The following is a 13,847-nucleotide window of genomic DNA, read 5'->3' as shown; positions in this document are numbered from 1 at the left end:
CAATTAGTGGATTGTCTGGTCCAGACTCAATTATTTACAGACCGCCGCCATAAGCTTGAATATTGCTGAGTGTGGAGTTAAACAACAGACAAACAAACAATCAGATGAGGAAGATGTTTGGTAGGAGTACGTATTATGGTGTATTTCATAAAGTAAAGCAAGACAGGATAACATGCTTTTCTTTGTTTATTGGAAGTTAGGGACAACAATATGATGTGTGAGTGAGTGAGTGAGTGAGTGAGTGAGTGAGTGAGTGAGTGAGTGAGTGAGTGAGTGAGTGAGTGAGTGAGTGAGTGAGTGAGTGAGTGAGTGAGAGTGAGTGAGTGAGTGAGTGAGTGAGTGAGTGAGTGAGTGAGTGAGTGAGTGAGTGAGTGAGAGTTGGGTTAAACATTGCTTTCAACAGTATTCCAGTTTTATCAACGCATGTCAGCTTTATATGAAGGAAAGCCTGAAGTGATGCAGGTTACCACTTTGGTGAAACCCATGAGAACAGCTATGATGCTGACAAACCTAGAAACATAATCAGGGGCGAACCAGGTTTCGAACCCACAATCACAGGTTTCTGGTGTGCCCAAGTGACGCAACTCTCCTCAGCGACTTGCAGCACCTCAGACAACTGGGCCACCCATGTTCCCTAATATGACGTGATGCATGGTGTTCGGTTGAAGGTGGGTGGGGATAAAAGATGGCCTATTCAGTGATACAGTGTTTTCATGACTGGGATACTTATATATTTCCTTTATACTGTAATGAGGCAGGAGATTGTTAGTGGCAGCAAACTGATTGACGCTCTCATAAAAGATATCTAGAGTGAACTCCCTTGGGTTTTGTGGTTGCAAGCTCCTTTCCACCTTTGTAACACCTGCAGTATAGAGAGTTGCGCGAACGGGCTATCTCTGGGAGGAGCTTGTTTACAGTATTTTGTTCAATTCTGACAGACTACCTTATTCGACAAGTTTCATGCCTATATAAGTGCAAGAGAAGGTGTGATTTGAGGCCTTCTATGACTTGACCTGACTTGCGTCTGATCTACTTGCCCAGTGTGGATGGGTGAGGTGAGGTGAAATTGGGTTTAACGTCGTGTCCAAGATTATTGCACTTATATAGCAACGTGCATGCACGTGTGTGTGTGTGGCTGCTTGTACTAGTCCAGACTGATGCTGATTTATAGTGCTAGCTCAATGAGATACCATGCCGCAGATTAACATGAATACCCCACTCAGACCAATATACTGACTCCGAGTCAACCAGTCCTTGTTTTAGCCCCTTAATGCCAAGCGCCAGACAGGGTAACAAAAAGTACCATCTTTTAACGTCTTTTGGTATGATGCAGCTGGGGATCGAACCACGGACCTTCCGCTCACCAGGCGGATGCTCTACTACAAGACCACGGAGGCGGTCCAGTGTGGATGGGATACCTATCTGAAAACACCAACCTTTCTACCAGCTTTCAACTCTGTTTCCGGGATTCAAGAATGAAGCACATGTCTGATTCAAGACATTCAGCTGTGATAAATTCCGAACAATTGTGCACCAACACATGAAATAGGGAATATTATTTATTGCTGACGCCACATTTTCTACCCTTGGTATTGCCTTGTGGGATGGTAAACCTAATCCTGTGTGTTTCAATATAATTTGTTAAATATTCATTGATCTTGTGTGGTTACTTACTGATTTCACATTTTAGTTCTGTTCGAACAGATTTCTGAATAAACCTTCGTGTTTCAACTTGGGATTCAACTCAAACCACTACCTCAGACAAAAACTTGGAAAAATATTTGTCTTCAATCAAAATCCCATATCCAGTTTAAACAGTGAGTGATTGTTTTGTTCTGCTGTGATAGTGCAGCCCAAACATGTCAATATGTAAATCACAGCTGGATCCTGGATCCACCATCCCTTCTAAGACCCTATGTCAGTTGGAGATATGTTATATGGAGATAGAAGATATGAAAGCCAAGAAGGTTGCCAGCTGACTCACTGTAGAAATGATGCACTCATATTATTGAAAGGATGCAGACACAGCAACCACTGGACACCTACACTGAGTCTTATATCAAGCAGGGGGACCTATTCTCCCCACTCCATTCAGATACTTGATCCTCACCTGACTGTAACTGTATGTCTGTAGCAGGGGAGCAGTTTCTCCAGATTCAGACACCTTGTGATCTCTTCAAGAAACTGCTTGGTGTCTGCAGTCAGGCTGTCTGTACTTTTACCAAGTCTGTGTAAAAAGAAAGTGCATATGTATATATATTCAGGAAGCACATCATGAGACACAGTTACAGCTGAGTGGAGCTGTATCTGATAATACAGATGCCAGATCACGTCACCCCTAGGTCAGTCCGCCTACAACTGTGTATTATACAGAACGGCCATAACTGAATGGTAGTTTAGTGCAATATCTTGAAAATGGCCAAGTGTTGGGAATTGATTGTAAAATCATATTTGATAACTGGACCATCCCGATATACCAGTTGACAAAATGAATAAGTTAGCTATTTTTGTTATTTTTCAATGTCAGTATCAATACTAGATCACTACTTACTCTGAGATTACTACTGGGGTGACAGCAGGGGTAATGGTGGCTGACATTGCATCAATGAGAGCAGCTCTGTAGTAGTTGTCTGAATACTGCAAGAAATTATTTATTCTATGTCAGAACTATGCATACAATAAAGAAGTAAATATTACGATCTGGTTTGTCAGCTATCCTTTTCCTAATGGCTCAAGACGATCAATATGTGGGTGTGAGAGTATAAGGACACAATAAGTCACTGAATCAGATTGGCTGAGATTGTCCCGAGTGGCCATCCAAATACATTGATACAGAATATGCAGAATATATTGCAGGAGTACACAAGGACACCATATATAAATGGCTGTCTTTTCAACCTGTACCTTGTTCTTGCTGTTGTCGTTGTACTTGAAGAGCTCCAGGAGGAAGCGCATCACCTCTGGCGGACAGATACAGTGGACAGTCCGCAGGTTGGCCATAGCCATTGGAATGGTCTGCAATACAATCACCAAAGAGGTACTGACCATCACAATACTTCACATGCCTACCTCACATACACTATGTTCCTCAATCACAGCCTGTCAATACATACAGCCACTGTTTCCAGTATATGCTACATAAACATAATGAGATGAGGTTGTGTACAACTCACGGAAGTGAGTATTCAACAGCAGAGACCATATATCGGTATATGGTCTCTGATTCCAGTTATATCGCGGCGTGTCAGCTTGATGTGTGAGGAAAGCAACTCACTAAAGTTAAGGACTTTGCATGATATTGCCAACCCTAACATTGCTTTCTGATGAAACATGTTTAGAGCCAATAACGCAAGGGTATGACTCATGCTGCACACATCGTCAAGCAAGAAACATCGCTCTACACTGCAGTGCGACTACATGTATTCATGGGTGATGGAGAGAATGTAGAGCATACAGACCAAGAGGTATTGACAATGGGTGCTGACTGGATGTGACATGTTTGTAAGAACATTGAATCAGATGAGTGGAAGAAGTTGTCATGACAAAACGATTGCATGACTGTTACTAAGGTAAACTACAGGTAAACAAGGATATAACAAACTCCAATGGATTACTAAAACTGATGTTGTTTGATTATACCAGTGCTGTGAACTATTGTGAAACTGGTGGTGAAGACATCCCCACTAGTTCAGACCATACCTTAAGCAGGAAGTAGTGCTGAAAGTTGCTGAAGTTGTTCTGTCGGATGATGGCCTGGCATGAGTGAGAGCCGAACATCTTCTTGAACATGATCATCATGGCCGGAGGTCCTGTCCATCCAGCTACCATGGAGTTAGCTACCTGTAATGTCAGCCATCCTATATAACCACTGGGGCAAGAGTGAGTGAGTGAGTGAGTGAGTGAGTGAGTGAGTGAGTGAGTGAGTGAGTGAGTGAGTGAGTGAGTGAGTGAGTGAATGAGGGAGCGAGCGAGCGAGTGAGCGAGTGAGTGATCCATGCCATCAAGTAACAATGACTCACAATTATGAAAAAGCACCAAGCATGTCTACATACAAATATTCGTCAAATCTATGGCAAGCACCTGTTAGTTGGGACAAACTGTACCACAGAATCCCACTGGGTCAAAATGCGGGAATGTTTCTATTAAACATTATGGCTTCAATCCCTAAGAAACAAGATCTTGAATACCACACAGCACTCACATTTCATAATAAACATTTTGTGGGCCCCTCAATTCCAGAAAACTTCTACAATTTCAAGTTTGCACTGCTTCAATACGCATTTCAGTGTTCATAAGAACGATACAACCATCATTCCTGAAGCATGCTATAACTGCAGTTCTGTTCAGCAGTTCTCACAAAGAAATGTTACGAGAGGAACCAACCTTTGCTAAACAGCTGCAGGCATCCATCCGCACCTTGTAGAAGCAGTGTTCATTCTCTATGGTGTCCGTCAGCGCCAAGCGAGTCTGTGGAGTAGGGTAGTGCTCCAGGGCCCAGATACTCTGCAAACACACTGTCGTCATACAAGTCGGGAATACCATAGATGTGTAACAGGAAATCTTTAAGAATCAGTGAAATGTCATGGGGCTGATAGTGGGGTCATGTGCGAAGAACTTCAAAGAGGTTCGTCAGAGTGAAGAGTAAACACTTTAATAACGTGGTTGCACAGAAATTGTTTCCAAGCTCTACTCAGTTGACTCCCATAAATATGCAATAAGTACTGTTCTTCAAATCCATCAATATTTGTCAAAAGAATCTTAAAGTGCACCACATGACCACTGCCTCCTTGGGGATTTTGGCTAATCCTAGGTGCCCATTAACCTATGCTTGTTGTACAAGGAAACTACAGGGATCAGGAGGTCAGACTTAGTGACTTGGTCGATTGCATGCTAATATTTGTCCAAGAATCTTAAACAAATTTGTAGCATGCACCACATGCCCACTGAGTCTTTGGGGACTTTGAATGTAATCATACCCCAAATGCTTGGGATATTGCTCATAATATCAACCACTTGTTTGTTTGGTCAAGACTTATTTGCAGGAAAATGTCAAATAACTTGATTATTGCTGAGTGTGGCGTGAAACAATAAACAAAGAAATAATATTTCCTCTTAAGTCATAAATAACAGCCACTTTGTCTATCAATTCAAGCTTCCATATTTTTCTGCTTACACTAATGCATTATCAAAAGTCATAGCATGAGAGATTGATTGGGATATTTCTATGTGAAGTAACTGATAGTGGCATAATACAGGCATCATTATTGACAAATTGTGTGAAAAAAATATAAAGAAAAATAAAACAATTCCATAAAATCAGTATGATACAAAGTCTCATGTAATAATCACAATTAATTGTCTCACCTGTAACTGAGCAGACACATCCCTTTCAAACTTGAGCTGGTACTGCCACATGTAGTCAGGCTGCTCCCATATGACATGGCGGAGAAGCTGCAGGTCCGCATCCACTCTCAGCCACAGCACCGGGGAGTCGGCACTGCAACACCACATCCTCATCAGTAGAACAGGGTCAGAGCTCCAGATAACTTTTTGAGCAACTGAGTTTTACTCTAGGGTTTCTATTTTTCATTGGGTAACCAATATTTTTACACTCATCTATTCATCACTCTATTGTGTTTTTCCCAAAATTAGTGAACACTTTAAGATTTAAAAAAAATATTAATAATGCTTTAGATGTATATAACTGTTCTAAATATATAGGCTTGACTCAGAAAGTAAGTTAGCACATAATTGTGTTTTGGAAATTAGCTCCTTTGTACGCATGCAGAAAAAGCTTCAATGGGTATTTACGTGTGCTGTTTTTATACATTTGAGTTCTTCATTTAATGCATGAGTTTCTGTACGCAAGTTAATTGAAAGTATTTGTGTCTTGAATATTTTGGGGGAGTATTTTATGCAAATACACTGTTTATCTGTAGCTCTGCAGGACACTAACAACCTACACCATATCCACGACTACATCAGGCTCAGACTTTTGGTGACATTTGGATCTGCTTAATCCAAATTTAAAGGATCGAAATGATCAAATTTGCACTGGGAACATGCTCAGTCATCCAGGGTATTATATCTCCACTCTATTACATGAAATACAAGGACCATTCAGTGTCACAGCTTCAAGATGCGGGTAAGAATTACTCTTCAGCTACCAATGCCTGTCATTAGAGGCGACTAATGGGATTGGTTAGTCAGACTCACTGACTTCCTTGATGCACTTCATTGTATCCCATCTGTGCGTTTGATGTCAATCACTGGATTGTCTAGTCCAGACTCATTTATTTACTGACCACCACGATATAGCTAGAATATTGCTGAGTGTGTTAAACAGCAACCAAACAACAAAGCCTCACCCGAGAAGCGATGTCATTAATCTCCATTGTTCTACCAGTGTCAGTAACATGCCACTGAATTTTTCTCACACACGAGAGTAATTTTATAGGACAACTGAAAACAGCCAAAGGGTACAGGGTATTTATCATATGGAACATATGGAAATAAAACTCTTTTCATTCCATTACCAAGATGCACTAAAAGTTAATGTTTTTTCTATGGCCTATGACATTTCTGCATATGACGAAAAAGAAATATTTCTTTGAACTTAATTACACCTTTAATGACACAAAATCATATAGCATTAGCCGCAATAATCAAGTGGTACCTATCAGAAATCCATACTTACTCCATAGCACTTAGATCCATATCAACTTCTTCCCCTGTGATTAATGGAATCTTCTTCTTCTTGTTCCTGTTTACGGGAAATTACACATATCGTGGGACATACAGTCAGGTTTAATGTTGCTTTGAACAACATTTCATTTTTTACACATTAACTTGAGGTGGGAGGCAAGGTGAGATGCTGCTGGTTTCAGACAGTTACCACTTTGGTGAACCCCGAGCATGGAGCTGACAAACCTAGGAACATAATCAGGGTGAATCTGGCATTCAAATCCACATCATTGTGTCAGGTTTGCCTCCCATTCTGTCCAGAATCACTACCTTTACCTGCAACATACACCTTACACAACATTACATGAACTTTCTTCATTCGTGATTCGGTCAAAATACATTCATCTTGTATGCGAACTTAATCTTGTATTCCCCTATACAACTATAGATGACAGGGTGGTGTGGTGAGACATCAATTGTTCCTGTAAATTCTTCCTTCTTATAAGTGACCACTTCATAACAAACAATATGGATCATATTCATTGGGGTTCTGTTCCTTTGCAAGCAACTGCTTGTATGTATGTTGAGCTAATTGATCTGACTGCTATAAACTTACCTCCTGCTCTTGGAATGGCATGTTATCTCAAACTTAGTCTTGTTTTCCTCTATTTTAAATGTGTGGTTGAAGGAGCCGTCTAACTCTTGGATGGTCACTGTCAGAGGGCCCTGGGACGAAGGAACAAATGTTAACATCACATGGAAACATGTTTGTCTATAAAAATTGGTAACATATAGAACAACTTACTCGAAACTCGGCAAAGCTTGAGGCTCACATCATTCATTGAGGACACAATATATAATTCTTCATTGCTTGTTGGTTATCCCTTGATACACTGTTCCACTACTTACCACATATTTCAGGGCGCCCTTGGCATTCAGGTCCTGCTTTATCTCCAGCTCAACGACGTTCCTCTTGCGATTGAACACAAAGTTACCAAAGAAATGGGCACAGCCACTCTGATAACTGGTGCCTTGTGAAGGAGAATATGGCAGCTACTAAGCAGCATGATCAAATATAGAACATTATAGGCCTTAGAAACTTTGAGATAATGTTTCATCATTTCTGTCCTTTTGGGGGCAGTCAGGTAGCCTAGTGGTTAAAGCGTTCGCTCATCACGCCGAAAAACCCGGGTTCAATTCCCGACATGGGTACAATGTGTGAAGCCCATTTCTGGTGTCCCCCTCCGTGATATTGCTGGAATATTGCTAAAAGCAGCGTAAAACCATACTCACTCACTCACTCACTGTCCTTTTGTAGTTTGTTAAGTCTACATTTTTGAGGGAACTGATACATGAAAAAGTGAAAATGTCAGCCTCATTTCAAAATACGACCAATACCTAAGAAGGATACACCCACAAGTCGATAAAAGGCTGGATGTCTTTTCCTGTGACTGTGTAGATGATCTTGAGAAACTGAAAAAATAAATCAAACAAAAACCATACATATGATAATAACAAAATAGGAAAATCTTCATTATCAGGATAAAAAATAAAATTAATAGAAACCCAGTTTTCTCAAACAGGGACATCTCATCCCTTGTTATCTTAAACCTAGTTTCCAGGTTACCTTGAGACAAGTTACTTGATTATCTCAAACCTTGTTACCTGAAATCAGGTTAACGTGACCGGTTATCTCATCAGTAGGTATCTTAAACAAGGTTATCTCAACATTGGTGATGTCATCCCTTGGGTGTCATAGCCAAGGTTATCTTGACTCTGGGGATCTCAGACCTTGGTGTCATAACCCAGGTTATCTTGACTCTGGGGATCTCAGACATTGGTGTCATAGCCCAGGTTATCTTGACTCTGGGGATCTCAGACCTTGGTGTCATAGCCAAGGTTATCTTGACTCTGGGGATTTCAGACCTTGGTGTAATAGCCCAGGTTATCTTGACTCTGGGGATCTCAGACCTTGGTGTCATAGCCCAGGTTATCTTGACTCTGGGGATCTCAGACCTTGGTGTCATAGCCAAGGTTATCTTGACTCTGGGGATTTCAGACCTTGGTGTAATAGCCCAGGTTATCTTGACTCTGGGGATCTCAGACCTTGGTGTCATAGCCCAGGTTATCTTGACTCTTGGGATCTCAGACCTTGGTGTCATAACCCAGGTTATCTTGACTCTGGGGATCTCAGACCTTGGTGTCATAACAAGGGTTATCTTGACTTTGGGGATCTCAGACCTTGGTGTCATAACCCAGGTTATCTTGACTCTGGGGATCTCAGACCTTGGTGTCATAACCCAAGTTTTCTTGACTCTGGGGATCTCAGACCTTGGTGTCATAGTCCAGGTTATCTTGACTCCGGGGATCTCAGACCTTGGTGTCATAGCCCAGGTTATCTTGACTCTGGGGATCTCAGACCTTGGTGTCATAACCCAGGTTATCTTGACTCTGGGGATCTCAGACCTTGGTGTCATAGCCCAGGTTATCTTGACTCTGGGGATCTCAGACCTTGGTGTCATATCCCAGGTTATCTTGACTCTGGGGATCTCAGACCTTGGTGTCATAGCCAAGGTTATCTTGACTCTGGGGATCTCAGACATTGGTGTCATAGCCCAGATTATCTTGACTCTGGGGATCTCAGACCTTGGTGTCATAACCCAGGTTATCTTGACTCTTGGGATCTCAGACCTTGGTGTCATAACCAGGTTTATCTTGACTCTGGGGATCTCAGACCTTGGAGTCATTACCCAGGTTATCTTGAGTCTTGGGATCTCAGACCTTGGTGTCATAGCCCAGGTTATCTTGACTCTGGGGATCTAAGACCTTGGTGTCATAACCCAGGTTATCTCGACACTGGGGATCTCAGACCTTGGTGTCATAACCAAAGTTTTCTTGACTGGGGATCTCAGACCTTGGAGTCATAGCCCAGGTTATCTTGACTCTGGGGATCTCAGACCTTGGTGTCATAGCCCAGGTTATCTTGACTCTGGGGATCTCAGACCTTGGTGTCATATCCCAGGTTATCTTGACTCTGGGGATCTCAGACCTTGGTGTCATAGCCCAGGTTATCTTGACTGGGGATCTCAGACCTTGGTGTCATAGCCCAGGTTATCTTGACTCTGGGGATCTCAGACCTTGGTGTCATAGCCCAGGTTATCTTGACTCTTGGGATCTCAGACCTTGGTGTCATAACCAGGGTTATCTTGACTCTGGGGATCTCAGACCTTGGTGTCATAACCCAGGTTATCTTGACCCTGGGGATCTAAGACCTTGGTGTCATAACCCAGGTTATCTCGACACTGGGGATCTTAGACCTTGGTGTCATAACCAAAGTTTTCTTGACTGGGGATCTCAGACCTTGGAGTCATAGCCCAGGTTATCTTGACTCTGGGGATTTCAGACCTTGGTGTCATAGCCCAGGTTATCTTGACTCTGGGGATCTCAGACCTTGGTGTCATAGCCCAGGTTATCTTGACTCTGGGGATTTCAGACCTTGGTGTCATAGCCCAGGTTATCTTGACTCTGGGGATCTCAGACCTTGGTGTCATAGCCCAGGTTATCTTGACTTTGGGGATCTCAGACCTTGGTGTCATAACCCAGGTTATCTTGACTCAGGGGATCTCAGACCTTGGTGTCATAACCCAGGTTGTCTTGACAAAGGTGATAGACTGGTGATCTCATTAAGGTATCTCAACCCAGGCCATCTCAAGACTGGTGATTTCATTAATAGGTATCTCAAACAAGGTCATCTTGAGACTGGTGATGACATTAATAGGTAACTCTCCCCAGGTCATCTCGAGACTGGTGATCTCATTAATAGGTATCTCAACCCAAGTTATCTCAAGATGGTATTTACCTTGAGTTCCACCTACATGCAACATGTTTAACTGAAGCCCTTTAAACTACTGAGGAGTGATTATTCAAGGTGAAGTGAAATGCGGTTTAACGTTGCTTCCAAACATTTTTCACTTACATAGCGACGTGCATGCATGTGTGTGTCTGAATGGCTGCTTGTACTAGTTTGGACAGATGCCGATTATATAGTGCTAGCCCACTGAGATACCATGCCGCAATTAAACATGACCACGGAGGCAGTCCTGATTATTCAAGAGACAGAGGGATATAGCAGAACAAGCAGAATGATGTCAACTCACGGATGATGTAGAGACCAGCATGTTGGACCAGGTGTTGGCAAAGAACTTCTGCTGGGAGGCTGTGAAGGCAAGAGCTTGAAGCTTGTTCAACACCTGCAACACAAAGTACTCACACATAGACACATGGTGGACACAGGGTTTGCTGTAAATTTGTTGATTGATTTATGCCACTGTCACCAATATTCCAGCTCTATCATGGCTGCCTGTACATCATCAAATCTGTCCCGCATTGACAGAGTAAGATGACACACAAAGAACCAAGTTACTGAGCCTGGCAATCCAATCAATCTAAGTAGACACTTAACAATAAGCATATGTTATCGGGAAACAATTCTATCCAGGAGCCCCCAAATCCCAAGGAAATCCCAATGCACACAACTAATATAACCCTGGACATACTGATAGAATCAATTTAATCCGGAGAACTCCCTGAAAACAACCTTCTTTTAAGACAATGAGGAACCATTTTGAAATATAACGGTGAATCAAAATTTACATTACATCCATCACAAGCAGCCAGATGCTGAACATGCAGTGATTTCCTTTTAGATATCTATTCACAATTTGATGTAAAAAAAATAGAATGTCCCTAGAGAACCAACAGTCGTAGATATTGTATTAATTTAGAGGACTAGTGCAAAACTAATTTCATTCCTCCTCAGATTTTAGAACTATTCCTACTAGACTGGTGTGTTGTAAAATCAGAGAATGGCAAACTGGTAAAGGATTATAGCCCTTCAATGCTACTAATCATTGGAACTTAAATAGTCATCAGAACAGTTTAGTTGCCTGGGGCTAGTAGCCTTTTACCTGCAGAAGCAGCTCCGAGCCCAGCCTGAACTCCAGCATGCGGATGACCAGCAGGGCTTTCTTGACAAACACCTCCAGATACTTGGGTGACACTGTGTGAGGACTCTTGATGGAGAAGTGCTGGTTGGTTTCCTTGCCGACTGGGTCCAGCACCAGACCTCCGACCTTACCCTCGTACTCACACACGTCCTGCAGATGCTGGAACACAGAGTCAGCTGCCATGTAGGATTCACCTCAAGGTTGAACCTTTCTTTTGTTTAATTTCTGTTTGAGGATCACCACAACAGATTTGACACAGTGAGTTTAATAATAAAATTTAATCCTTCGTAAGCAATACAACCATCTTTTGATGGCCAACCATAGCCATCTTTTGACACATCCTTTATTTTCCAGTGTAAAATTGTAAATAAGGCTTAAATTATTTTTTTTTAAATTGGTTCTCAGGGAAGGGTTTTTGAAAATGTAGTGCTGGCTGGCACTGTTGTTGTTTTTTTTGGGGGGGTGTGTGTGTTTCAAACTAGCATATAGCCAAATAAACAGTTGTGTACCATCAGCCTGGGAAAGGACCTCCCTACATAAATCTATTCTTTGATGAGTAAAATACTGGAATACAGTATTTGATTACTGATGGACTTGGAATATTTAAGGATTTTTTTGTTTTTCGAAAAAGGGAAATAAAAACAAAACATGCGGCAAACTTTATGATGATGTGGTCGGTGCCTGAGAACCAAGACTATTATTTTTTTTAGCTTAACATGAACCCATTTGCCACCATAGCTTCACTTTGAATCTGATTCAAATGACACAACTTTAAAAATCATATTACCTTGTCCTTTCATGATTGGGGTTATATCACCAGTACTAAACTCATCTCTCCAATACAACAGGGCCGATGGCAAAGGACTTCCCTCTTCCTATCTTAATTCTTGGGAAAGTATGTTTGCTTGTTAACAGAATATGTATAAGTGTTCTAATTTTATTAAAAAAAATATCAAGAGTTCGCTCGTAAAAGGCTGCAAAAGATTAAATTAAATTTTTTTTTATGCCAAACTCATTCAGAAGAGACATTTGAAGCTCATGAGCAAGGAAATTCTGTGCTAACTGGATGGAAACGAAGCTTTGGTGACAGATGGGTCCAGAGTATTTATCAAAATAGAATGGATAATAATACACTGGATAATGGAGGGTGCTTTTGACACTGACCTTGTAAATAGTCATCCTGTGGTCATTGTTACCAAACGTCTTCTTGATGAACAGACTAGAAAGATAGTTGGCCATTCCTTTTGGCAACCATGCATCATTCCTGCAAGAACACACCATCATCACATTCAGACACAGATACAGGCGATTCAGGGGACTGAGCTGAAAGTATTTACTTACCTGGTTTGCCACCTGAAGTTGTTTCAAACTTTTTCATCACTAACTACACTAAAAGTAAAATTACAACACAAAGAATAGATTCATAGTAATTATAAATACTTTGAAATTTTTTCCTAAGAGTGTTTTGTCCCTCAAGTTTACTCGATCAATATGCTTACGTAAAATGACTAAGGGGTCCGTTCCACAAAGCGATCTAAGCGTTTAGATAATCATAACTCCTATACCGTAACATAGCCTTATGACTGTTGTAGCACGACTGATGCTTCGTGGAATAGGCCCTGGGGTCCAAGGATATACTTACACGGTCTTTCTACATAAATGGTTGGGGGGTTGTTGTTTTACGTCACACTCAGCAATATTCCAGCTATATGACGGCGGTCTGTAAATAATTGAGTCTGGACCAGACAATCCAGTGATTGATAGCATGAGCATCGATCCACACAATTGGGATCGATTACCTGCATCAACAAAGTCAGCGAGTCTGACCACTAGATCCCATTAGTCGCCTCTGCAACAAGCATAGTCGCCTTTTACGGCAAGCATGAGTTCCTGAAGACCTTTTCTACCCCGCATCTTCACGGGACTTTTACATAAATGATTCAAGTTTGTAAGTCCATAATTTTTACAAACCTGTAGAGGTTATGAATTCTCTGATGAAATCCTCCTTGGGGCACTTATTGCATTTTCCTGGCTCAAGAAAATCTACATGACATAGTTGTAACCATTTTCCTTAATAAAAATTGTTACCACACAAAAAACTTTGTTTTTGTATGATATACGTCCACCCTTATGGTGCCTCACCCTCCACGGCGCGTC

General features: G+C 41.6%; 1 protein-coding gene across 2 annotated transcripts in view; it reads right to left on the bottom strand.

Moving 5' to 3' along the window:
* LOC124114201 (transcription initiation factor TFIID subunit 2-like) overlaps positions 1 to 13,847 on the bottom strand; it is a 42,568-nt gene that overhangs the window by 15,405 nt on the left and 13,316 nt on the right. For both annotated transcript variants that reach the window (XM_046474799.2, XM_046474800.2), the window contains exons 11-23: positions 12,855 to 12,954; positions 11,652 to 11,849; positions 10,842 to 10,934; positions 8,096 to 8,157; positions 7,594 to 7,708; positions 7,301 to 7,410; positions 6,698 to 6,763; positions 5,365 to 5,497; positions 4,384 to 4,503; positions 3,700 to 3,840; positions 2,905 to 3,015; positions 2,552 to 2,637; positions 2,111 to 2,227 (exon numbers count right to left, since the gene is read on the bottom strand). In XM_046474799.2, coding sequence (XP_046330755.1) covers positions 2,111 to 2,227; positions 2,552 to 2,637; positions 2,905 to 3,015; positions 3,700 to 3,840; positions 4,384 to 4,503; positions 5,365 to 5,497; positions 6,698 to 6,763; positions 7,301 to 7,410; positions 7,594 to 7,708; positions 8,096 to 8,157; positions 10,842 to 10,934; positions 11,652 to 11,849; positions 12,855 to 12,954 — 1,452 coding nt within the window. The remainder of the gene's footprint in view (positions 1 to 2,110; positions 2,228 to 2,551; positions 2,638 to 2,904; positions 3,016 to 3,699; positions 3,841 to 4,383; positions 4,504 to 5,364; positions 5,498 to 6,697; positions 6,764 to 7,300; positions 7,411 to 7,593; positions 7,709 to 8,095; positions 8,158 to 10,841; positions 10,935 to 11,651; positions 11,850 to 12,854; positions 12,955 to 13,847) is intronic.

Source organism: Haliotis rufescens, unplaced genomic scaffold (genome assembly GCF_023055435.1).
Source record: "Haliotis rufescens isolate VD_foot unplaced genomic scaffold, xgHalRufe1.0.p SCAF_2, whole genome shotgun sequence".
NCBI classification, from domain to species: Eukaryota; Metazoa; Mollusca; class Gastropoda; order Lepetellida; family Haliotidae; genus Haliotis; species Haliotis rufescens.
This window is presented reverse-complemented; position numbering and strand designations above follow the sequence as displayed.